General features: G+C 39.6%; 2 protein-coding genes across 4 annotated transcripts in view; both read right to left on the reverse strand.

Moving 5' to 3' along the window:
* The window catches only part of LOC136849980 (zinc finger protein 84-like), a 42,846-nt gene extending 15,929 nt beyond the window's left edge, over positions 1–26,917 (reverse strand). Inside the window, exon 1 of the mRNA XM_067123520.1 lies at positions 26,895–26,917. The gene's annotated coding sequence lies outside the window, so the exon portion shown is untranslated. The remainder of the gene's footprint in view (positions 1–26,894) is intronic.
* On the reverse strand, positions 409–26,917 carry LOC136849975 (uncharacterized). Of its 3 annotated transcripts, none has more exons than XM_067123510.1 (5): positions 26,695–26,917; positions 22,704–22,800; positions 21,798–21,846; positions 7,506–7,596; positions 409–7,262 (listed from the first exon to the last, which is right to left on the reverse strand). In XM_067123510.1, exon 5 carries the CDS (start codon positions 5,661–5,663, stop codon positions 1,803–1,805), a length of 3,861 nt encoding a protein of 1,286 aa, XP_066979611.1. In that variant the 5' UTR covers positions 5,664–7,262; positions 7,506–7,596; positions 21,798–21,846; positions 22,704–22,800; positions 26,695–26,917; the 3' UTR covers positions 409–1,802. The 3 variants fall into 3 exon arrangements, with proteins under 3 accessions (XP_066979611.1, XP_066979612.1, XP_066979613.1); XM_067123511.1 differs by having other exon boundaries at positions 26,719–26,830; XM_067123512.1 differs by lacking the exon at positions 22,704–22,800 and having other exon boundaries at positions 26,695–26,826.
* Positions 26,918–27,814: the final 897 nt, after the last annotated feature.

A 27,814-nucleotide genomic window follows, 5' to 3' on the forward strand; every position in this document is an offset into this window, starting at 1 on the left:
CAAACTTCACACAAGGTCCACATTTATTTGTTCAGCCTTTACAAATGACACAGAATCACTCCAAAACCAAACAAACAAGGGCCATGTTTATTTTTCCAGCATTTGCAATTCACACAGAATCCTTCAAAACCTAACATAGCAGGTCCATGTTTATTTTTCCATACAAACGACACAGGTACCCTCCAAAGCCAAATACAGAAGATCCATGTTTATTTGTCTTGTCTGTACAAATGACATGGGTATCCTCCATCCAAACTCACAAGAACTGTCTGCTTCCTCTACATTGAATATAATACATTTCTTCTGTCAACAAAACCTGGACCATGGTCTAAGAGAGAGGTCTGTTCATGCTAATGTGAGCAGAGTTACACCTACGTTATGAGGCGAATGGGTAGGAAAAGTCTCAAAGTTAATCTTGTTTTTTACTTTACTCAATATTTATGAAAAACTGGTGTGCTAACAGTATGGTAACCTGTACTTCTTAATACTCACAATGTCAAGAGATGTGATTAAGCAAACTGGAATATAGTTTGACTGTTTATACAGGTACTAATAGGGCAATTTACAATTTATTTCACTCGCAGAATATTTAACTTTGATATAACAACAACAACATATTTAAGAAACAATTTATATTATAAAAATACAACTCCTATTACAGTACATGACCAATTGCAAAACATAAATACAGGCAGTCCCCGGTTTATGACGGGTCCGGCTTACGACGTTCCGAGGTTGCGACGCTTTTCAAATATATTCATCAGAAATTATTTCTCGGTTTACGACGCATGTTCCAGGGTTACGACGCGTCATACGCTGATCCGACGCAAGAAATATGGCGCCAAAACGGCAGAATAATCAAAATTTGGTGTTTTTTTTATGAAAAACTCAATAAAAATGCAGTTTACATTGTTTTCAATACACCCAAAGCATTAAAAGTAAGGTTTTCTTAGGATTTTTGACAATTTTCAACGATTTTTCAGTATACAACGATTTTCGGTTTACGACACGGTGTAAAAACGGAACCCGTCATAAACCGGGGACTGCCTATAGTTGGGCATTGCAACTACTTACATGCTTCATACAAATACAGTACTATACAGAACCCTCAGTTCTATTAGTTCATCTTCTCAGCTCACACAAATTGCACTTCTCACTTCGTGTCTTTTTCATATTTTGATTCACTAGGGTTAGGCCTAATCTCATAATTGTTGACATACAGTCAAATGAGCTTATGGTATTTACTGGAAAAAAAAAAAGGAAATACTGGCCAGGTATTGTAAATAGGTTATGTGAAAAAAAATCACAAAGGGAAATTTTATATTTTCATCCCATGATCCAAAGTTCTAGTCCAGTTACTATATTTTAAGTTTGGCAACAAGAAATTTTCCTAAACAACTTTAGTGATGTTAGTTAGCTTTATAAGAAATCTGAAATGTTTATAAACAAATATTTAGTAATTAACAAAATTTATCTGCATTGCATTTACTCTATCTTTGTATACCATTCAAAATGCAGAGAGAAAACTGTGACATCTAATCATCTGCAACATTTCAGTATCATGTTGAGAGTAAACATAGTAAATATCAAGTAGCAACTGTTTGTTTTATTGTAATATATTTAATATAAACTGATTTATTATGAACAATTAACGCTAACTGAACAGAATACCATTACATTTACTCTTTCCTTGTTTACTGCCTAAATTCAAAAAAGAAAATTATGGCACCTAATCATTTGTAACACTACTGTGCAACACTGTAAACCACCACCTATCAATTTTATATCTCCACACTCCATATTTACTTTACTCTCTTCCATTTCCTACAATTTTCTTCATCTGATTCAAATACAAAAAATATAGGGAGATGGCACTCAACACATGTATATTTAAGAGTGAAGTCACTTACTTTCATGGTGAATCTTGAGGGACAAATAGCAGAGTAACACTCGGGACATTCCTCTGGGCAGCTAAAAGGGTTTTCTGTGATTGATATTTTCAGATACCTTTTGTCCTTGGGAAAATCCCATTTTTTAGCTGCTAAAGGGGGCCGACCTCTCTTTTTTGCAACCCTAACAAATTCACCTTTATCTCTTTCAAAATCTTTTTTGGCTGCATTTTTCTTGTGCATCAATTCCAATGAACGACTGCCTTGAAAACTGAGCAAATCTGCTTTTATACTGTATTCTTTCGCAGGATCTGTGGGATGCGTATTAGTGTTACTTACTGAATAAGTTTTTGCTGACATCTGTGACAAGATGTACTGATCACAATCATGTAAAGCTGAATTCCAAGGACAGTATTTTCTCAAGATTGCGAGTTTTCCAATATAATCTTGTAATTCACTGCATAAATCATTATCATATACAGGAATGTTTCTATCATACTTACAAAAGTTTTTGATTATTAAATCCCTCTTCAGATGATCGAGTATATACTCGATAACATCACTGCACCAAACTGTAAAATCATGTTTTCCTTGCTGTTTGTTTCCGCTACAAATGGAATGTCCATAAAAAAATGTTTTCATCATATTACAACAAGCTATTTGCAAGTCGCAGTTCTTACACTTGAGCTGACCAAACAGAAGATGCATATCCAACATTTTTTCAACAGTGACAACTGAAGTGCATACGTGGCACACAACACCTATACATTCGTTAGCTTCACTTTCACATTCGTGAGTAACTAAGGCTTCATTGTCTGTGGCAGAACCAGTGATGCTACCGGCTTGTTGTTCACCTGAGGCCTCTTTATTTTCAACCATATCCTCAGTACTTGCCTTTAAATGTGGGGTATTAAGCTCTGCAAGAGATTTCCTTATTGACATATTCTTTACCCCATCGTCAATTACAAGCTGTCCGTTACTCGAACAGGGACTACTTGAAGAAAGGGTACTTGAAGGAGGGGATAGGCACTCTGATTCGGAAGGTGCCTCTCCTGCAGGTATGTTTCTATGAAACCTTACTGAATCTAAACAAATGTTTTTGTGAACTTTATGTTGCTCTGACTTCTCCCTAATATGAGATCTCCAATGGTCTCTGAAAACATCGAGAGACTGGAACCTCTTGCTACAACCACTACATGTGAACGGTTGGCACCCTTTAGCATGAACACTTGCGGAACTTCCTAGTATCAGTTTCCCACAAGCAGCACAGCAACATTTATCCATGTTATGAATTTTCCATGACTTCTCATCATCAAAAATATTTGCACAATTTTTGCATGTAGAAGGAACTTCCTTCGAATGCGTATGTAGGTGTTCCCAAAATAACAGTTTGTTTCTCAACACACTGAAACACAATCGACATTCAAACTGAAAATTATTCTCTTGTACATCTACAGTACCTGCAATATCATTCATTGATTTTCTTCCTCCATATAATGGTTCATCTTTGCCAACTGATAATGAATCAAGAGCACTAGAATTCAACTCACTCCTAAGATTTACAGAAGACCTTTCCATTACCTTGTCTCTTTCTTCATCAGGAACATGTGAGAGCATTTCAGTATTTTGAAAGAAATCAAAATCTAATAAATCAACCTCACTTGTAAACCCTGTGACAACTGGATTTAAACAAATGTTTCTGTGAACTTTATGTCGATCTGCATCAGCTTTAGAGAGAAATATCTTCCTACATACTCTGCATACGTATGACTTCTCCCCAATATGAGATCTCCAATGGTCTCTGAAAACATCGAGAGACTGGAACCTCTTGCTACAACCACTACATGTGTACGGTTGGCACCCTTTAGCATGAACACTTGCGGAACTTCCTAGTATCAGTTTCCCACAAGCAGCACAGCAACATTTATCCCTGTTATGAATTTTCCATAAATTTTCATCATCAAAAACTTCAGCACAATTTTTGCATGTAGAAGGAACTTCCTTCGAATGTGTATGTAGGTGTTCCCAAAATAACAATTTGTTTCTCCACACATTGAAACACAATCGACATTCAAACTGTCTTGTAACAGAAATTTTATTGCCATTATCTCCAACCGTTTCCATACCCTTAGGGGACTTTGAAGTTTGCAACCCTGCATCTAATGCTTCACCAGTGTTCACTGAAATTTCATTATCATGATGACCTTTTGGTTTCTCAGAGCCCCCAGCAATTGTCTCTTGTAGGACACCATTACCATTTGGCGTATTATGCAGATCACCACCCTTTTCACCAATCATCTGGCCTGGAGGACCTACAGTTCTGGCAGCTATCAAAGCAGAGCAGACTGGCACAGATTCCTCTTTGCTTGCGTTTAAATGGCCCAATTTACATTTTTTGGAGACTGTTTCTCCCAAAATATCTGCATGACCATTCATAAAACCCCCTTCTTTCTCTGCAGAAGTCTCTGGAACTGGACTTTGACCAGTTGAGTCCATTTTCCTAGAAGACTCTGGAACTGGACTTTGATCAGTTGAGTCCATTTTCCTAGAAGACTCTGGAACTGGACGTTGACCAGTTGAGTCCATTTTCCTAGAAGACTCTGGAACTGGACTCTGACCAGTTGAATCCATTTTCCTAGAAGACTCTGGAACTGGACTTAGACCAGTTGAGTCTATTTTCCTAGAAGACTCTGGAACTGGACTTTGACCAGTTGAGTCCATTTTCCTAGAAGACTCTGAAACTGGACTGTGACCAGTTGAGTCCATTTTCCTAGAAGACTCTGGAACTGGACTTTGACCAGTTGAGTCCATTTTCCTAGAAGACTCTGGAACTGGACTTTGACCAGTTGAGTCCATTTTCCTAGAAGTCTCTGGAACTGGACTTTGACCAGTTGAGTCCATTTTCCTAGAAGACTCTGGAACTGGACTGTGACCAGTTGAGTACATTTTCCTAGAAGACTCTGGAACTGGACTTTGACCAGTTGAGTCCATTTTCCTAGAAGACTCTGGAACTGGACTTAGACCAGTTGAGTCCATTTTCCAAGAAGTCTCTGGAACTGGACTTTGACCAGTTGAGTCCATTTTCCTAGATGACTCTGGAACTGGACTTTGACCAGTTGAGTCCATTTTCCTAGAAGACTCTAGAACTGGACTCTGACCAGTTGAGTCCATTTTCCTAGAAGACTCTGGAACTGGACTTAGACCAGTTGAGTCTATTTTCCTAGAAGTCTCTGGAACTGGACTTTGACCAGTTGAGTCCATTTTCCTAGAAGACTCTGGAACTGGACTCTGACCAGTTGAGTCCATTTTCCTAGAAGACTCTGGAGCTGGACTTAGACCAGTTGAGTCCATTTTCCTAGAAGACTCTGGAACTGGACTTTGACCAGTTGAGTCCATTTTCCTAGAAGACTCTGGAACTGGACTTTGACCAGTTGAGTCCATTTTCCTGTAGCCTGAAGAAGAGTGAGTTTTCATGTGATCGTCTCTCTTTTCTTTTTCTTTATCAGATAACAGCTCTGGACATTTCTCACATTGGGCATATGTAGGGCACTCCATGTGTTTCGTGCACTCTACTTTGCCTCCATCATGATTATCATTAAGGGAGCTACTTAAATCATCTAATTCATCAGTCTTTTCAGTAAAATTACTCTGTTGTTCATCTATTGTAACGGCAGCATCAGTCATTGACTTTCTTCCTCTTCCTCCAAATAACAGTTCTTTGACAACTGACAAAGAATTAAACACTCCCTTAAGATTTACAAAAGACATTGGCATTACCTTATCTCTTTCTTCATCAGGAACATGTGAAAGATTTTTGGCAAATCGTGGGACATCAAATCTGAATAAATCAACCTCATTTGTAAAAGCTTTGACAACTGGATTTAAACAAATGTTTTTGTGAATTTTATGTTGATTTGCATCATCTTTAGTAAGAAATATTATAATACACACTTTGCATATGTATGACTTCTCCCTAATATGAGATCTTAAGTGGTCTCTGAAAATATAAGAGGACGGGAGCCTTCTGCTACAACCGGAAACTTGAAAGGGTTCCCTACACGGCACCCTTTAGCATGAAGAATTCCAGAATGTCCTCGTATCAGTTTCCCACACGCAGCACAGCAACATCTATGCCTGTAGTAATGAATTTTCCATGTCCTTTCATCATCAAAAATTTCAAAACAATTTTTGCTTGTATAAGGAACTTCCTTTGAATGCCCATGCAAATGTTCCCAAAATAATAGTTTGTTTCTCAAAACACTGAAACACAATTTACATTCATATTTTCTATCAACTGAAATATTGCTAATACAGTATCTTTAATTACTTTTTTACCTTTTTGGAGACAAAGTTTGTAAACCTATGTCAATGGCTTCATTACTATTCACTGTAATTTCATTGCCAGAGTAACCTTTTCTTTTCCTAGAATCCTCAGCAATCATCCGTTCTGATTTACCCATCACACTAGGTATATTATGCAGCTCAACACCATTTTCACTAATTATCAGGTCTTTCAAAACTGGAGGATCTCCTGTTTTGGGAGCTATGAAAGTGGTACTGACTGGCACAGATTTTTCTTCACTTACGTGTAAATGTCCGACCTTTAATTTTTTGGAGACAGTCTCTCCGGAAACACCTCATTGACAAGTGGTAAAATCTGTCTCTCCGGAAATATCTCTACGACCACTAGTAAAATCCCCACTTTCGCTGCTGAGGACTTTAGAACTTGACTTTGACCAATAAAGGCCATTTCCCCATTACATAAGGAATTATGAATTTTCATCTTTTCATCTATCTTTTCCTTGTTACAAACATTTCTAAACTTATTTCTTTATGACAAAACATCTTTAAACATATTTCTTTAACACAAAACATCTTGCCCTGCTTTCAAGATAACCACTGCAAAAGGAACAAAAAAAATCTGTCTCTTCTGTTTCTTTGTATTGTTTCCAAACCTTTCCTTTTTGTCAAACCCTATATTACACACACACAACATATATGTACATCATCTTCACTTCAAATATTTTCATTTGACTGTCCTTTCCATGCAAGGCAGAATGACAGCTGGTGGTTCTTCAAACCTTCTCACTGAAATATTTGCAAATATAGTTGCAACTGTTATTCTTTCTGAAAACCCACACACAAATCTTGCACCTGAAAGGTTACACCCACCAGAGTGAACCAAGATATTATTTTGTAAAAACCCTCTGCTAGTATTTGAAACATGCACAGTAGTACAGTACACTGATATTCTCCTTTGTCACCAAAGTCCTCCTGGACCAACAAAATCTATATGAACTCCCATGTGGAGGTGAAGAAAGGATAAATCCTCAAAAGCAATGTCACATCAAGAACACACACAGTGCCAAATGTCTGGAACATAATTAGATAAAATACTCATATTAGCAGGCTAATGTATGGAATACTCCAAGCAGTTTAAGAGTTTTCATTTCTTTTCAGTTAAAGAGCAATCATAAGCATCTTCAATTCTCTGAGAATTAATGTTATAAACAATTTGTACGGGCAGCCGTACTATCTCAAAATTCACAACACACCCAAATTTTTTAATTTTCCAGAGCTCAATGTAATGCAAATATTTTACTAAATAAATCCTACCTTCTTCTCTCAAAAAACATCTAAATCCAACTCCTTTTCTTCACCCAAAAATTACACGATGTCTACAGGGACCAAAAGGTCTACTCAGTACCTGAAACCAGTTAAAATTTATTTGGTGCATTTTACAAACTAAGCGAAGGAATATGAGATAAGAGCAATAAAGTATTTTTTAAAAATAAAACTTTATTTGGTGCACTTTACAAACTATGGGATGGAATATAGGATAAACAATATTTATACAAACTAAAACTACTTGGTGCACTTTACATCTAAGGAAATGAACATGGGATAAGAGCAACATTTTACAATATAACAAGTTTTTCAAACAAACCCTTTAACCATTACAGGCCGGGCTAAAATATACATTAAGAACACCCCACGACCAGGCAAACTTTAAGGTCGGCCAATTTAAAAACACATCAAAGGAAATAGAAAGTTATGCAAATGCACAAGGTACAGTATAAGAAAAAAATTCTTACGTTTTCTGTACCTTCCACGGGAGGTTGAAAGTGAATATTTCCAACCCTGTGCAGGTCCCTCTTTTCCAGGACACTTGTAAAAATCTGCTAATTTTAACAAGTTATACATGTTCTTTCAAATATTTCTTTTACAGTATTTTATTTTGTACAATTGCAATTACAGCTCACATAATATCATAACAGATAAGAACTAAAATCAACAACAATCCCAAGTGCATTCATAGTAAAATACTGTGCAGTATTTACAAGATGTACTGGGATGGGGATATATACAGTAGTACCTTTTAGTGAGTTATACATGTTCTAATATTTTTTGCATATTATTTTGCAAAATTACAATTACAGCTGACACACTATCATTAGAGATGAGAACTAAAACCAGCAACAATTCCTGAGTACTGTGTATCTATGGGCAAATATATTCAAAACGTACCGAGACAGGGAGATGTAGTGCCTTCCCCTGTAAAACCTCATGGGAAACTGTTCTTCTCCATACCATCAGCTGCGGTGTGAGTGTTGCCATAAGTCATTTAAGGCCCATTCACGTGATTTTATAATTTTCCGATAAAAATTCATTCAACCTACATGGCGTGAAATATAAATTCTCACTTGAACCAGTCAGAATCACACCCCCAAAAGCTATTATTATGCCTCATTTGATCATGACTGGATGCAAGGGATTAATCACAGGTTTATTCTGTGCAACGGCTCAGAAGCTACTCTACTTCTATGAAACTAGAACGATTTTGATATTTGTCAAAGCTGAACATGCATTATAATCAGTCATGTCAATTTTGCTTTTGTAAATAAGTTCAGACCACAAACATGACATACAAAATTTTTATGTTTGTACTTTATTAAATACACAAACCAGAGCCTTTCACACAGTAGTATTCCTCGGTGGAGCTCAAACAAACATTGAAACTTGCAACAAGGTGGTTAGTTGGAGGTAGGCAGGTGAGTGAGTTAGGGGAAACCCCAATTACTTATCATAAGCCAGAATTCTCCTTTTGGCATCACGAACTTTGTGGGATAACTAAGTTTAGATCATTAAGGCTCTGGTTTGTATACCCAAGAAAAATAAAAGTTACTTTTAAAAATTCTGTATTTGTTCCTCCCAAAATATAAACCATTGCCTCTTGTGTAGGAAAGGATAATCTCTCAACTATTGACTACTTAAATCCCCAACTGGAAACACTAAGCTCCTGGCTATGACTGTGAGCATGGGACCACTAATTTCTGTAACCTCATACATAACCTGGCAAAAGGATGCAAGACTGACAGGGCCCTGAGTCAGAGTGATATGTCTGTGCTCTCCGATAAGACAGCACACATCAGAAGGCAACTAATACGTACCTAGGTCAATCATATACATACAGTATTATGCAGTACAGATGACAGTTTTATTACCATCTCTTGCCCACTTTGTGAAAATGAAGAGTAGAAGAAGTACAGGATTAAAATATGCCATGCTTTCATCAGACGTAAGCCTCATTTTTTAATTCTTGAAATGAATGTTCCTGTTCACTTCCCCACTGCCAAGTTACATTCTTTCTTGTTAACCTTCTTAAAGGCTCTTCTACTGTTTACAAATTATTGATAAAACTACCTCAGTAATTTACAAGACCAAGGACACTCTTAACCTCATTTACATTCTCTGGCCTATTAGCCTCATTTACAGCTTTAACTTTACCATCAGTCGGTTCAATGCCATTCTTTGAGAGAATGTGTCCCATAAAAATTAACTTTTCCATACCAAAACTACATTCATCTGGGTTTATTCAGTTAAATTTCTATTACACAATGTTGCCAATACTTTTTCCAACCTACTGTCATGCTCTTTAATATCGCTACCAAAAACAATTATGTCATCAGCTAATGCTCTGACTCCTTCATAATTCTGCAAAACTTGTTGCAAAATATGTTGATAAACTTCAGGAGCACAGTTAGCTCCAAACAGCAATCTTTTGTACCTGAACAACCCTTTACGAGTAACAAAAGTAGTCAAATACCTACTCTGGACCTAATTCAATTTGATGGAATCCACACTTTAAATCAGGTTTGGAAAATATAGCTCCATCATTCATGTCAATTAACAATTCATCTATTGTTTGAATAGGGTGCCTAGTTCTTAAAATAGCCTCATTAGCTCTTATCATATCAACACACAATCTCAACTCATCACTGTTACCTTGTTTTCGGACAAGTTAAGTTTACCTTAGTTTTACCAGACCACTGAGCTGATTAGCAAGCTCTCCTAGGGCTGGTCCAAAGGATTAGACTTATTTTACGTGGCTAAGAACCAATTGGCTACCTAGCAACGGGACCTACAGCTTATTGTGGAGTCCGAACCACATTATACCGAGAGATGAATTTCTATCACCAGAAGTAAATTCCTCTAATTCTTCATTGGCCGGCCAGAGACTCGAACTCGGGCCTAGCAAAGTGCTAGCCGAGGACTCTACCGACTCGCCCAACGAGGAACTGATGTTTTGGGACAAAAACAGGGGCTGAAACCCATTCAGTAGGACCTTGAACTGTCTCAATAATATCTAAATCTAAAAAATCAAGAGTTTTTGCAACCTTTTCCCTTATATTAAAAGGAATTCTCAAAGGTTGTGCTACAGGCTTCACCTTAAAATATGAATATTTGTCACATACAGTACAGTACAGTCGACCCCTGGTGTTTGCGGGGGACAGAGACCACAACTCCCTACAAATAGCTAAAATCTGCAAATACTTGTCACCCCCTCCTCTAAAAATGCTTATAACTGCCTATTTTAATCTTTCGAACACCAAGGACCCCCTTCTAAAAATGCTTATAACTGCCTATTTTAATAGTTCAAACACCAAATATACCTTAAACTGTCATCCTAAAATACTTGTATATCATTTTAATATAATTTCAATATTACTTGAATATTATTTTAATATCAATTCAATCACTTTAATATTTCAATACATATTTCTGAGCATCGTATCTACTGTATAACGCGTGAAAAAAATCAGTTTAGGAGCTCAGCTATCAAAAAGAGTTCACTAAAAGGAGGTCTCTTGGGTACTATAAAGGGGTCCCTCCTGAACTTATGGAGGGGAGAGAACCAGTTTTTTACCTGCCAAAGCTAAAAACCTGTTTCTTTCCACATAAGTTCTCTCTCTCTCTCTCTCTGTTATTATTTAATCGTATTACTATTATTATAAGTGCAGTATTATTATTATTATTATTATTATTATTATTATTATTATTATTATTATTATTATTATTATTATTATTATTAAACATATTCATATTTGAAAATTAGTACTTATTATTACCTGTATTATTACAGGTACAGTATTATTATTATTATTATTATTATTATTTGCAGTAAACCCCTCGCATTCAAGGGGGATGCGTACCACACCCTCCTGCGATAGCTAAAATCTGCAAATACTTAGAACCCTTCTAAAAACATTTAGAACTGCCTATTTTGATAGTTCAAACACACAAAAAAACTCAAAATGCTTTTACAGGCATTATCCTACTTACGATGGGGTTAGGTTCCAAAAAACCCAAAAAACATATCTCGAATATAGCCTAGCCTACACTGGGGTATTCAGTACCATGTACAGTATACATATATGGTAACCTAGCTACACTATAAAGTATACTCTATACATATAATTATTATCAGCTAATTCTGGAGGTTCATGCAGAGTGACTTATGATAATTCAATACAGAGAGAAATTGAATAACAAACAAGAATTAGTTTAGCCTATACTATGGTATATTGTATACATATACGGTAGTCTAGCCTACATAATACTGTACTCTATATTCACATCATATCATATTATACAAACATCAGCATAACGAATATGCATCTTTTCCATGGATCTTTTCAAATGTTATACTTTAATTCACTGTATCCAATAATATTGTATATATTCTTATATTGCTTTTGTATTATAAATTGTGATTACAGCAATCAATGAATCTCTAGATACTTTATTTATATGGGGCAAGGTTATTTTTTGTTATACAAAGTGTTTTTAAGTCGAAATATAACTTAAATACATCTCATTGTGAAATTAATTTAGCTATTTTTTTTTTAAATAAATGACGGCCATTTGGGGGCATGTTTGTTTTGTGTAAAAAAAATCAAGATTCCATTCGCTATCTTCACTTGATTTCATCATAGTACGAGCTTTACATATTTATCATTTATCAGCATAAAAACAGCAGTAATATGTGTTCTTTCATGCCCATAGTTTTGATTAAAATACTTGCTCTCCAATTTTAATTACAGTGTAGTTTCATCCATGTTGCCAATGCACGATAATTTATAGTCATTAGCAGCTTGAACATTGTTTCTCAGCTTCAGCTACAACTTGCAGCTTAAATTTACCAGTATATTTTCTTGCTGATCTTTTATCCATACTGAATAAAGGTATAGTGTAAAAATATATCAGTCCTATTCTACTTAACGTCATTTGTACTATAACTACAGTAATTGTTTACTACCGTACAATGGTTGAAATACAAGCAAAACGGCTGTTGTTATCCAATTTGGTTATAAGCAAAACAACAGTTTCTCGTTCGGTTGTTTATGGCTGTACACATTTACGCAAGAGTATAACGTTACTAACAATACTTTTATCATTCTCTTTTACTTTTTTAACTATAGATAGGCCCCCGCATGAAATTTTAAAATATCTTATAAATATTGTCGTATCGGTATTAATTGCTTACCCCATCGTAAAATCGAATTATCGTAAGGTGAATTATTGTAACTCGAGCACTACCTGGGTACCTAAGTATTTTAATCGCTTCATTGCAAAAAATACATTTAGCCATGAAAATAATATGAAAATATACAGTATATAATTAGCGAATATTTCTCAGTGAAAAATACAGCGAATGGGTGAATTTTCAGTGAATAATGCATATACTGCATATGTTCCATAGAGAAATCTTTGAATACCTGTAGGTGAGTCCACAAGTCGTGGGAACACGAATACTGGAGGTTTACTGTTTAATCTTATTAATCTTAACAATATTTGAAAATTAGTAAAATCTTTTTTATCATAAAAAAAAAGGTATTTAGTCATGAAGATAACATCAAAATACACTAATTAGTGAATATTTCTCAACAAAAAAGTCCGCGAATTGCCAAATTTTTCACGAATCATTTGGGGATAAGTTCCACAGAAAAATCTGCAAATCGGTGAGTCCGCAAATTCGAGACAGCAAATAGCGGGGGTTGGCTGTACTTGTTTCATTTGGTTAACAACCTCACCAATTCTTAACATATTTTCTCAACAAGAATGAAATCTGTTTCAACACATGCTTTCCCAGATGGGATTCAATCTTTGCCCTAAATTCTCCTCTTGCCTTTAATGGGGTGTTCAAACCATAAGGATGTACTGTACTGTAAATGCTTTTTACAAACGGTCAAAATTACAGATTCACTTAACATTTCTAAATCACTTGCAGTAATAGTATTACAGGAAGCACCAGAATCAATATGATATTTTCATAATAAAATAAATTTTTGAACATACTTACCTGGTAGTTATATATATACCTTAAGTCCCTGACGTCACGGCAGAATTTCAAAACTCAATGGCAATCGCCGATCGGTAGTCAGGTGAACCACCTGTAAGCGCCTCTACCCAGGTACCTGGAACCATTCCAACTATTCCTCAGATCTTCCATGCCCCTAGTCTCTAGAGGGGAGGAGGGTGGGAATTTAATTATATATAACTACCAGGTAAGTATGTTCAAAAATTTATTTTATTATGAAAATATCATTTTTAAACATCTAACTTACCTGGTAGTTATATATATAGCTGATTGACACCTTTGGTGGAGGGTCAGAGACAGCCAACATCGTTGGAATTTGCTTAAGGGTTAATAAACCAACTTAAGGTCCTTACCTGGATTAAGGAAGCTGACTTCAATGAACTCCCTCATTTTGTCTGCTTTCCTTAAGAGGTCCAGCGATCCACTCAGGGGCTGAAGACCTCTAGGAGCTGCCAACCGGTGTACCAACCTCTATGTGACAGACAACCTATAATACCCTTGTTCCGGGCGCCACCAAGGAACAAAATGATCATCTGACTAAAATCAATGATTGTGGAAGACTGCGTTCAATCTTCACAAACAACCATAAAATTTCAACCATTCCAAGGTAAGAACAAAGGGTATTGTTTTATGGAATTGGATTAAGGAAGCTGAGTTCAATAAACTCCGCCTCATTATGTCTGTATTCCTTAAGAGGTCCAGCGATCCACTCAGGGGGCTGAAGACCTCTAGGAGCTGCCAACCGGTGTACCAACCTCTATGTGACAGACAACCTATAATACCCTTGTTCCGGGCGTCACCAAGGAACAAAATGATCATCTGACTAAAATTAATGATTGTGGAAGACTGCGTTCAATCTTCACAAACAACCATCAAATTTCAAACCATTCCAAGGCAAGAACAAAGGGTATTATTTTATAGGATTGGATTAAGGAAGCTGACTTCAATGAACTCCCTCTCATTATGTCTGCATTCCTTAAGAGATCAGCGATCCACCCAGGGGCTGAAAATCTCTAGGGCTGTCAACCGGTGTATAACCTCTATGTGACTAGACCTCCTCTCAATACCCTTGTTCCGGGCTCTACCAAGGAACTTTCATCCCAATGATTGCGGAAGACTGCGTCCAGTCTTCACAAACAACCATAAAAATTCTCAATTCCAAGGTAAGAAAAAGGGTATTGGTTTATGGGATTGTAGGGGTATTCCCCTCTCCCATTACTGAATTAGATGCTATAAACGGGCACAGCGTATAGCAATCTTCGCATAATGTCTTGACTTGTTTTAGATAGTGAGAGGCAAATACTAACTTGCTTCTCCAGAAGGTCGTGTCAAGATACTCTGCAGGGACCTGTTCTGTTTAAGAGCTACAGAGGTTGCTACTGCCCTGACCTCGTGCGTCTTTACTTTCAGAATCTTGTAGTCTATCTCTCTACATTCCATATTTGCTTCTTTTATCAACTGTCTGATAAAATAAAACAGAGCATTCTTCGACATCTATACAGAGCTTTTTGACTGAGCACCAAAGCCCTTCTGAATTCCTTCTAAAGTCCTTTGTCCTATCCAGGTAGAGCCTTAGAGCCCTTACCGGAATAGGACTCTCTCTCTCTCTCCCTATTATGTCCGTTAGGTTCGGAATCTCGAACGTTCTGGGCTAGGGTTGTGATGAGTATTCATTTTTGCAAGGAAGCCTAGTTGCAGTGAGCAGATTGCCTTGCCTTGTATAAAATCTATATTCTTGCTGAGAGCATGTATCTCACTAACTCTTTTTTGCGGCCAAACTGACCAAGAAAAGAGTTTTCATGGTGAGTCCTTTAAAGATGCCCTCTGCAAGGGATCAGAACCTACTCCCCATGAGGAACCTCAGGACCACGTCTAGGTTCCATGCTGGTGAGTTCTCTATATACAAATTTGGGTTACAGAAATATTGGAAGAGGACACATGGTTGTCCTTGCACCATCCTCTAAATACCTCCCACTTGGATTGGTATACCTTAATGGTGGATAACCTCCTTGATTTGCGATAAGCCAGCTGCCTCCTTCGAAAAACTTCTGGCTCTTGTGAGTTTTCCGATAGTCCGAAAGCAGTTACTAGTAGCGCTTGTAGGTTTTGGTAATATCTTTCAAGTGGGGTTGTTTGAGTAGATCTACTCTCTGAGGTAGGCTACTCGAATGTCCACCATCAATCCAGTACTTCTGGGAACCAATCTCTTGTCATTTAGTAAGGGCCACAAGGGTCATTCGGTCCTCTCATGTGACACAAATTTTTTCAGTACCCTGTGTATTATCTTGAAATAGGAAATGCATACACGTCCAAGTTGGACCAGTCCACCAGGAACGCGTCTATGTATATAGCCCGGGATCTGGTACTGGAGAGCAGTAAGTGTCCAACCTCTTCGTTTGCTGTGGTGAAGAGATCTATGCAAGGACATCCCCAAAGTCCTGATGTAGCGTTCATTCTTTTGAGAGGACTTTATTTCCTGCTCAGAATGTCCGCCCTCACATTTTTTCTCCCCTTGGATAAAGTGGGTTACTAGTTTTACATTCTCCTCCTTTGCCCAAAGAAGAGATTCTCTTATTGTCTCGTATAGAGACCTGGAGTGAAGTGCCCCTTGTTTGCTGATGTAGGCCAACGCTGCCGTGTTGTCGGTGTTGACCTGCACCTCTTTGTTCCCCACTGTGTTCGAACTCCTGAGAGCTAGAAGGAGTGCAGTTAATTCCTTCTAATTGATGTTTAAATCCTCCTGCTCTCTGGTCCAGGAGCCGAGACTTTTTATTTCCCTCGTGTTGCTCCCCATACTGAGTCCGACGCGTGGGGATAACAACACTAGGTCTGGGTTCCTCTAATATAGAGAAGGACCTCCTGGAGCTTGACGGGGGCGTTCCACCACTACAAATACGGTCTTATTGGTTCCGAAATGGGGATGCACTTGGTCTCCAGTTCTATTTCCTTGTCCCAGTTCGATTTAGATGAAACTGTAACGGGCATAGAATTAACCTCTCAAAGGAGACAAACCGTTCCAGCGAGGAAAGGGTTACCAGCAGACTCATCCATTCCTTTGCCAAGCATGACTGTCTCTTTATAAAGTTCTGAAATCTTCTTGAGGCTTGTCCTGTCTTTGCAATAAACGGAAAAGCCCGAAAATCCTGACTCTGAATCTTCATCCTAAGGCATAGAACCTCTTGGGATGGGATCGGCTGAGATTTCTATCTGTTTATCAGTAGACCTAATTCTTTATTAGGCGCTTGATGCCAGTGCATCTTGCGTCCTGAGCTAACTCCACGTCTTGGCTTCCAATATCTTGAAGCCTGATGCCCTGGCGTCCAATGCCTTGGCGCTTGCGTCTTGGGTTCATTGCGCTTGTCATCATGGTATTTCACTCCTAGATGCTTGACGCCACTGCATCCAGCGTCTAGAGTTTCATTCACTCGTTTAGCGTCTTAAACTGCTGGGCGTTTAGAAGCTTTAGTTGGGCGTCTATTATCCTTCTTCTGTTTTCCTGGTTGTCACGCTTGCAGCTGGGAAGACAAAGTCTGCTGCATATTTTATAGTGAAGCTATATGCGGGCTTCCTGCTGCTGGGGAAAGGCTGGGAAGCCTCAACTACGGCAATTATTTCCTTCTCATCGTCAATAATGGACCGAGGAGGTTCATGAGCAGTACCAATCCGAAGGAGGAAGAGGAGGATGTACGGAAGGCAGCACAGTGTCCGCCACGCTCTTGCAGCCCGGTATCCTGACTGAATAGAACTGTCTATGTTTGTTCTTAGTAGGAGAGCTACCCTTGGGGCTGGAAGGGAAGAGCTCCGGCTGCTGCTGTGGCTACAATCTGTAGTCTATGAAGTGTTATCATGACGTCCCTCAATATTGGGTAACTTGCTCTTGAGAGGTCTCGGCTCCAGAGCCAGACGTCAACCTTGTCTGTTTAAGCCGAAAGAGAGAGACCAAACTATAAAACCTTTCCGTGGACGAACTTCAGAAAATTCTTGGAGATCGGGTGCATGGGGACGTGAAAATCGCATCCTGGAGGTCCAGTGAGGCCATCCAGTCATGCTGTCTGACCGCTCCTAGAACCGATTTTGTCGTTTCTATAGCGACCTTTGTTTATTGCACAAAAAAAAGTTGAGTGCAATCCCGTCTAGCACCGGTCTCTAACCCCCAAGTATTTGGGGATCAGGAATAACCGAATGTAGAATCCTGGGAATTCGGATCCTGAACTCTCTGTCTGGTCTCCTTTTGCAACATCATAGACACTTGTTGCTGTAGAACCTTTGCCTTGGTTCTGTCATTGCATTTGGCAGAAAAGGTCGAATTGTCTTGTTACTAGAGGGGGCCTACTCAGGCTGGACAGTCCGGCTCCTACCGAGTCTGCAGGAGAAGAAAGGCAGGTCCTTCTTCTTCCCTGTGTAGAGCCTCTTCAGCGTTATCATTCATCTACCCGCCCTAGAGGAACCTCTATCGGAGGGCCGACCATGAAAGAGCTGAAATACCTGAAACACAGGAACCTCAGCCTTACTCTTTTTAGCGATGAAAGTCGTAGGTAGGACTTTTCTTGCTGTTTTAGATCTTAAATCTTACGTGGTTTTCTGGGCCAAAGATGAAAAGGCCTCTATACCAAACCTTGAGAGAAGGGGTGAGAGGAAAAAGAGGTATAAATCAATTCTGATTTTGATTGGACGTGACCCCATTAGCCAGGAAAGAGCAAAGATGGGCCCTTTTCTTCAGGAGTCCCGCTGAGAAAGGTGCAGTTGATTCGTTGGAACTATCTCCGAGTCCTTTATCCATACACGACATCAGATATATGAGGAAAAACAAAGGCTGTCTTTCATTGTTTCTCCTTCGAAAGTATCCATTCTTCATAAATGCTGCTCTCTTAGACGCCTTCACAAGAGTAAATTCTGAAGGCGGGGAACGAGGAGCAGTCAGGATAAATTTCTCTGGGAAAAATTTCCGAAAATATCTTCATAAGCCTTTTCAAATCTGATAAAAGCTGATGGCCTTTTATATTGTCTTCGTCAGAAATCTCTACAATAGGATTCACAGGAGAATGCGAGATATTATCATTCTCTTCTTCGATTTCTGAAGACGGAAGTAGCGGCGTCTTTCAAATATCATCTTGGCGCCTGGCGTCCTGGCGTCCAGTCTCTTGGCGCCTGGCGTGTTGGCGTCCATTTTCTTGAAGCTTAATGTCTTGGCGTCCAGCTTCATGGCGCCTGGCGTCCTGGCGTCTAACTTCCGACACTTGGCGTCCAGGCGTCCAGCTTCTCGTCTGACATCCTGGCGTCCAGCTTCTCGGCGCTTTCGGCGTCCTGGCGTCCAACTTCGGCGCCCGGCGTCCTGGCGTCCATACTTCTAACTTTAAGCTGTCCCGTCAAACCTAGAGGTTACTTGAGAACTGGCGCCAATGCGACATCGGTCAAAAGCTTCCTCCGGTTGACGTGCAGCAACCAATAGACGAAAAAACACTTTAACCTCGCCTTTCCTATGGCGAGGGTGGCGTCCTGGGAAACGTCAACAGGTGCGCTCAAGGGACGACTTCTTTCGGTAGCTAAAGCCTCTTGCCTCCCTTCGTCTGTCGACTTTCCTTCTCACAGGGTTGGTGAGCTTGGAAGAGGTCTAGGACTAGGAGCACAACAGGACCGAGCGGTCGCACCCTCCACTGCACTTGCACTAACAACATATTAACACTTTTATTTTTAGATCTCTTATTATCGATCACATATTATCCCTGTCTTCTGAGAGGGATTTTACCTGTTGGGCCAGGGTCTGAATGGCAGCCAACAATTCATTAAATATTGGGTCCTTACCTGTTTCAGTAGGGGTTCAGAGACTACCACTACGGGAGAAGGATCAATAGGATAGTTATCAAGGGAAAAGAATTAACTATTCCTGGTTATATCAAGAAGAGTGAGAAACAGTACTCTTGGCTCTTCTGAGCCGGTCTTTCATTCCCGTTCTTCAGACATACTAAGTGGGGATCAAGGAGACTTTAGCAAGCCGCTTGCATCCCCACACATACATTTTCACACTCGATGAAGTCAGATATGTTATAAGAAAATCCAAGCGAACAAGCGAAAGCCAAGCCAAAGTGTACTTCACCAAAATAAGTTGCGAAAAAACACAGGCTCGAGGCGAAATCCATCGATGTTACCGACACAGCGGCAGGGAAGATCTGAAGAATAGTTGGAATGGTTCCAGGTACCTGGGTAGAGGGCGCACAGGTGGTTCACCTGACTACCGATCGGCGATTGCCGCGAGTTTTTGAAATTCTGCCGTGACGTCAGGGACTTAAGCTATATATATAACTACCAGGTAAGTTAGATGTTTAAAAACATACATTACTGACATTAAATCTGAATATAGTAGATATTTTATTTACATTTTTGACATAAAATATATAATGGTCCTCATAATGATCATCATCTTGTGTCTCAGCCCCTCATAATGGTCATATCTTTTACTACATTAACATGCTGATTATGCCTAGGTTGACCTCTTTCGCCCCTGGTGCAATTCCTAGTACTGACACCTCTTCCCCTGGACATTTTCATAACTGAGTCACAGGTAGGATAAGAAACTATGCTGGACCTACAAACACAAGACAAATGACCTATCTTACCACATTTCCAAGTGAGTTTTATTTCTTGCAACACTGCAATTGCTCTGCCAATGATCTTGTAGACCACAATGTCAACAACTTTGATTCATGCTAGGCCTACCCAAATTATTTCTTGGCCAATTAGAATGCACAAGATTTCCTGTATTTCCTCCCCTTTTTGCATGAAAAGTTCCACTACTGGTAACCTAACTATTTGCTCTGAGATTATCATCTTGCCTTACCTGGCTCTCAGCCATTTCACAACCCCTGCCATTTCTACTATGTTATCTAATGTCAAGCTTCCCTCTCTCGAAAATCTACCTCTTAACTTCTTAGCAAAACACTTTTCAATTGCAGTATCTGATCTCTAAGATTAGATTTCACTTCAGCTGTGGGATGCTCACATGATTTAATCAAATTTCTTAGCCTAGTCAGGTAAGACTCCATACTTTTGGACAAACCCTGGCAAACCTGCCTGAAAACATGTGTCTCATATACTACATTCTTTATAGGGATAAAATGGTTATCTAACGCTGTCACTGAATTCACAAGTGGTGCCACAGAAGCATGCAGGTGGGTAATTAAACCCTGCACAGAAGGCTCCCCAGTGAGGCCTAGGAGGGCCACTGCCCACTAAGCCCCTGGGGCTCCCCCAAACCTGAAAGAGTAGCTGGGTTAGTGGTGGCAGTCTACCTTCACCCTGAGGGGGTTCCTCCCCCCCCCTGAACAAACAGAGACCACTGGCAAGTCGTCACGTTGGTCCCCCCCACACCCACTGCCGACTCTCTACTAACAAAGCAGTAGGAGACTGCAAAGGGGAGACTGATCCCTGAGGAGTGGCAACAATGGTAGGCAGCTTGGCTCGGGGGAGGAAGGAGGTGGAAAGAACCTTCGGTGTCATGGGAGGCGTGTTGCCCTCCAATAACATCATGGAAACTTTCCTCTCCTTCCTCCTTTTATGGCCAAACTGCAACCACTGTTCTGACGGCCAAACACGACACTCAGAACAAGGACTCTCTTAGCTGCATACGTGTTTCCTGCACAGTGTGCATAGCGTAAGCGGGTCAGTTTCAATGGACGAGATGAAGTGACTGAAAGGTTTAGTCATACCGGGCAGTGGCTCATGGTACAAGGTTTCCTCTCCTTGGGCTGTGATGATTCGTGGGTTTGCATATTTAAAACCGCAAATCGCAACTACACCCTGTACTCACATGCAAATACACAAGCATACACCGATATACCCCAGTATTCACAATATATAAAACAAAACAACAATCAAAAACCAAAGGGTGGTCCAATGGCAGGTGGGAAGAGGTGACACGTCTATCTCTGTCAGTGGCCAAAGGTAAAGTGAGTGGGTATCAACTGGGTGGCTAACTACCCTAACCACCTTGTTTACAATTAAACAGCCAGTTCCAGCTTTGCTGAAGGTATTTCCAAATGTAAAGACTGAAGGTTTGTGTTTATGTAGGAACAAATATTTATTCATACCCTTCTTAAGTAACATTTATCATTCAATACTGGCTGCAGAACAGAAAATTTCCCTAACTTCACTGGAAATGTTCATATCTACTAAAATCTATTTACAATTCAACAACAGTGAAAATAAGCTCCCAACTCATGTTACATGACGACTCTCTGAAATCAACTCACCTATGTAACAAAGGGGTCAAAAGATCCTTCAACTTGATTTTAGCAGACCCTAAAAAAAAATTAACATTGTCAGAGTCACATCCTTGTAATACATAAAATTTTGTAACTTCCTTATAATAAATACTGAAACAGCATCCTCCAAATTTCCGATTTCCACTTTCAAAGGTCTGCTCACATAGTAATGCCATGACACTGCAAAGTGCAAATCTCTTAAACTTATAAAAAAACCCATGGCTCCTACAACTCTAATAAAAGAACACCACGCTGCACAAACAATAATCCACTGATAATTTATGATTTATTAGTAAATTAGTTATTTATAAAAAAAAAGTTTAGTAAATTAGTCAGTTATAAAAAAGTTTAACTGGATCAGTAAATGTAAGTTGATGAAGGAAGTTCATTAAGATACTCTCCTAAATGGATGCAAGTTTGTTAAATAGTTCCCCTCTACACTTAAGGGTAGTTCCTTTTGACCAAAATTCACTTATGCCTTTCTTCACTGTAAATCCAAAATGGTCTGCCATTTTAGTTACTAAAGAATCCTTTACAAAATAAAAAAAACAGTTTACGTCTCATATACACATATTTCATTTCAGAGCAAAATGTAAATGACTCTATATGAGTCAACAACAGGACTAAAGAAAAACTGTTTTCTACCTTTTACTTTCCATATGTTCCCTTTGGTCTCTTCCTCCTCCCTTCAGCTTTACCTTACTCCAGATTAACCCCTCACTTCACAACAAATCCACTGGGCTAGCCTTATAAACTCTAGAAATTAAACCAAGTGCTGTATTCTCTTTGCTTTACTTTAAAAAGACACAAAGTTGTTATTAGAAAAAATGACCTAAAATCAGATTTCAACTTGGAGAAATTAATACCAGATACATTACCCAACACTAAACATACCTTGCATACAATTAATCACAGTCCATTGTGTGGGTCTTGTATCAAATGCTGCTTGCAGCTGATAATAACCTCAAGGCACTCGGCTAACAAAAGGTAGCTGCAAAAGAGAAATAAATTACAATGTAAATTATGTTAACATTTAAATATAATAAAACATCAAATCATGCTCAAGGTGTTCTGAAATACCAATACCTATTAATGATGATACTGTACTTAGAACACCTCTAAATTTACAACCTCATTCCACACAAAGATAACATTTTTATAATAAAATGAAGTGGAGAAGAAGTTGCATAAAATAAAAAAAAGAAGGGGAGGCACTACTGTATGTAAACTGTTGCATAGACAACCATGCTACATTATTCAAAGCAATGGTAAAGCGATACACAACACCTACTGATACCCACCAGACTCTTCTCTAAGCTGGTGAAATCAAACACTCAAGGGGACAATCTCCCATCTTGCAAATCTCTGTAAAAAGTTTGAATGAAATCCCTACAACTGTGTATGAGGCACTGCAGTGGGGTAATAAATGTAGCAGATACAATGACTGAAATACAGGTACAGTACAGGCAGTCCCCAGTTTTCAGCAGCCTCGGTTGTCGGCAATCTGGTTTTACGGTGCTTGTCTAGCGACAATAACTGGATTTTTGGTGCTGATCTCTGGTTATCGGTGCCAATCTCCAATTATCGGCACCAATCCCCACTTAACAGCAGCACCAATCCCTGGTTATTGGCGCTGGCAAGCGCTGTTATCGCCTATTTTTGGTTATCGGCGATTTTTGGTTATCGTCACACTGTTGGGAACAGTAACCCTCGCCGATGACCAGGGACTGCCTGTACTAGACAGTTTACCTTCATATACAGGCAGTCCCTGAGTTTCGACGGAGATCTGTTCCTACAGTTTGGTGTGAAGAATTCACTACCTTTAATCCTGAGGTTGGCGTGCTCACTGGAAGGGGCATTTTGAAGGATGTAGAGATATGTTTATAGGGATGAGGGAGCTAGAGATGCAGGAGGAGAACCTGCAGAAGGTGCTGGAGATAGATGTGCAGGGGAGCCTGGGTGATGCGAACTTGCCGATGGAGCTGGAGGTACAAGTGCTGGGAAGTCTGGGTTATGAGAAAGTACTGGGGTCACTGTGTCTGGAATGGTAGGTGGTGCTGGAGATTGCTTCTTGAAATAACGTAATGTACCTTTCAAGTGTCTCCTCAAAGCCCTGAATGTCATTCACAAACTGCTGACACAGTTTCTTCAAGGCCCCGTTCATATTGGTCTGCTTTACCTTGTCCCAAGCATCTGCAATGTTCTTCACAGCTTCATAAATGTTGTAAGACTTCCAAAAATCCTTGAGAGTCAAGTCCTTGTTTCTTTCAATGGCCTTGAAGGCAATGTTAATCGCCCTTCGTAGGTTGTAGGCCTTGAAGGAGGCAATGACACCCTGGTCCATTGGTTGCAAAATGGATGTAGTGTTTGTGGGAAGGTAAACTACCTTCACATTAGGATGCATGTCATTCAATTGTGAAGGGTGTCCAGGGGCATTATCCAACACAAGTAAAACCTAAAAGGGCAGACCCTTCGAAGCACAATGTCATTCCACTGCTGGCACAAAGTGATTATAAAACCAGTCTTTAAAGATATGAAGTATAAACCTCCAAATGACAGGGAGATGACTCTTGAAAATCACCCGAGTGCCCTTGGATTCTCAGCCAAATATACTAACAAGGGCTTAAGCTTAAAGTTGCCAGTAGCATTAGCCCCAAGAAGTAAAGTCAGTCTCTCCTTACTGACTTTATGGCCTGTTGCTGACTAGGGATAGGCTTCCAAAATAAGCCTGTCTCATCCACATAAAACACTTTCTCGGGTAAGTAACCCCCCTCCCTAATTATTTCTGCCAAGCCACTAGGAAAATTTTTTGCTGCTTCTCCATCAGCAATAGCAGCACCTCGCACCTTAAGATTATGCAAATTAGCTGAACCTTAAAACGCCTAAACCAACCTTTACTCGCCATACTCTGCTCACTATCACTCCCTTCTCCCTTTTCACTTAGAACTGACTATTTTGATAGTTCAAACACAAAAGAAACTCTAAAAATGCTTATACCCGAGTAGCTTATTAGTTTTATCACAAAAAGTGCATTTAGTCATGAAAATATGAAAATACGGTAATTAGTGAATATTTCTCAGTGAAAAATACCGCGAATGGGTGAATTTTCCGCGAATAATGTGTATATACGTTCCACAGAGAAATCCGCAAATAGGTGAGTCCGCGAATCGTGAGACTGTGAATACGGGGGGGAGGGGGGTTACTATATAGGTGCTGTTATATCAAGCTGCATTTCATACACTGAAAATGCTGCACTGCCTATTCTGAAGGAAAGGAGAGGCCTGAATATTATGGACGTTTCCATTTCGCTCTATCTAACCTGTCTTGTGATCAGCCTAACCACTAAGCTTACATGGTTTTTCAGCTGGTCTAGGAATGGAATAAAAAGTTTAGCTCTGGGACCTGTGAGGTCATTCAGCGATGGAAAGGAAATTGAGAGTAGGACTGGGTAGGTCTGAAAGGTGTAACAGGAGGAGAACCTCGCAGTTGCACTTCGAAATGATTGTTAGGAGAGGGTGGACAGCCAAATGGAAGAAAGAATATCCATGGGGGTACAGTAAAAGGTATATAAAAGAGGCTGCAGCAAAGAACCTTTAGTAATGGCTACAGTGCAACCCCGTCAAGCACACTGACGGCACTAAACCCTTACAGATTTAACTTGGTCTAGGCCTATATCAAATCTACTTAGGTCTACGGTTACGTTAACTCTACCTAGGTCTAGGTCTAGGACTATGTTAGATCTACCTGGGTCTAGGTCTAGGACTATGTTAGATCTACCTGGGTCTAGGTCTAGGACTATGTTAGATCTACCTGGGTCTAGGTCTAGGACTATGTTAGATCTACCTGGGTCTAGGTCTAGGACTATGTTAGATCTACCTGGGTCTAGGTCTAGGACTATGTCAGATCTACCTGGGTCTAGGTCTAGGTCTATGTTAGATCTACCTGGGTCTAGGTCTAGGACTATGTTAGATCTACCTGAGTCTAGGTCTAGGACTATGTTAGATCTACCTGGGTCTAGGTCTAGGACTATGTTAGATCTACCTAGGTCTAGAACTGTTAGATCTACCTGGGCCAAGGTCTAGGACTATGTTAGATCTACCTGGGTCTAGGTCTAGGACTATGTTAGATCTACCTAGGTCTAGAACTGTTAGATCTACCTGGGCCAAGGTCTAGGACTATGTTAGATCTACCTGGGTCAAGGTCTAGGACTATGTCAGATCTACCTGGGTCTAGGTCTATGTTAGATCTACCTGGGTCTAGGTCTAGGACTATGTTAGATCTACCTGGGTCTAGGTCTAGGACTATGTTAGATCTACCTAGGTCTAGAACTGTTAGATCTACCTGGGCCAAGGTCTAGGACTATGTTAGATCTACCTGGGTCTAGGTCTAGGACTATGTTAGATCTACCTGGGTCTAGGTCTAGGACTATGTTAGATCTACCTGGGTCTAGGTCTAGGACTATGTCAGATCTACCTGGGTCTAGGTCTAGGACTATGTTAGATCTACCTGGGTCTAGGTCTAGGACTATGTTAGATCTACCTGGGTCTAGGTCTAGGACTATGTTAGATCTACCTGGGCCAAGGTCTAGGACTATGTTAGATCTACCTGGGTCAAGGTCTAGGACTATATTAGATCTACCTGGGTCTAGGTCTAGGACTATGTTAGATCTACCTAGGTCTAGAACTGTTAGATCTACCTGGGCCAAGGTCTAGGACTATATTAGATCTACCTGGGTCTAGGTCTAGGACTGTGTTAGATCTACCTGGGTCTAGGTCTAGGACTGTGTTAGATCTACCTGGGTCTAGGTCTATGTTAAGACTTCAAGACCAAAATAAGACGACCGAGTCGCCGACTTCCATTTCATAATCAAATTAACTCTGCTTACCCGACGCCAATTCACGTGACATACCCCGGCAAATAGTTGTCAAAATCTTCGATATCCTTTTTCATAATTTGCAAAGTTGAAGGGTATTCGTTATTTGCCACTGGGCAAACAAAACTTTTTATGACGTCATCACTGATGGCCATTGTAAACAGATGGGTCTAAGTCGGGCTGTGAATTTATGTTTTCTTTGCAGCTTTGACCTCCATCTTGAAAGTTCTACATTCTGCCCGAAAGAAATAGAAATTTCACCTGATTTGATGACTATAAGAGTTATGAAAAACTATACGGTTTTTAAGTTTTTATTTCTCTCTCTCTCTCTCTCTCTCTCTCTCTCTCTCTCTCTCTCTCTCTCTCTCTCTCTCTCTCTCTCTCTCTCTCTCTCTCTCTCTCTGGAAGGAAAAGTTCTGCACTTGATTGCTGTGAGTAATAAAAAAGTGTATGGTTAATATAAAGTATCTGTGTGTGGAAGAAAATACACAAAAAGTTCCACACTCGCTTACTAGTTCGATTAAATTATCACGGTGTGTAGTAAAGCTTTCAATGGTGCATGGTGCTTCAAAGTTGTATTATGACTTTTCATAAACCTCGCCATTTGCACCAGCAATACCCCAGTTTTATATTCAAAGAAATGAAAGATTTGCAGTACCCTGCAGTGCCTGTGAAAGCATTTTGTTGAAACGATTTATGGAAGCCGAACAAACAAGACTTCTTGGGGTAACTGTCCAATTCACAATCAATTGCACAGGTTGGCAGAAAGGGTTCTGTTACCTTGAGGGGCACTGGGCTGTGAAACAGATATTTAGAGGACAGTTTAAATAACAGTAGCAACACCGTGAATATGGCGAAAAAGTGATTGTATGGACAGAGTGGTGTGTATGCTGAATGTTGTTACTTGGTCAAAAACAGCTAAAAACCATACGTAACAACACCACGGCCTCTTTGCGGTTTCTAAAAAATAGTTCATTGTTAACGGGGATAGCACAATATATAAATAAATAGTGCCACAATTAAGTACTTTGTTCTCACGGGTTGATTTTCAGACCTTAGAGGACCGCTATGTGTTACTTCGTTTCTATAAGTTGACTGTGTAACTTCAAAGTATGAGCACAAGAAGTTTATC

Source organism: Macrobrachium rosenbergii, chromosome 21 (genome assembly GCF_040412425.1).
Source record: "Macrobrachium rosenbergii isolate ZJJX-2024 chromosome 21, ASM4041242v1, whole genome shotgun sequence".
NCBI lineage: Eukaryota > Metazoa > Arthropoda > Malacostraca > Decapoda > Palaemonidae > Macrobrachium > Macrobrachium rosenbergii.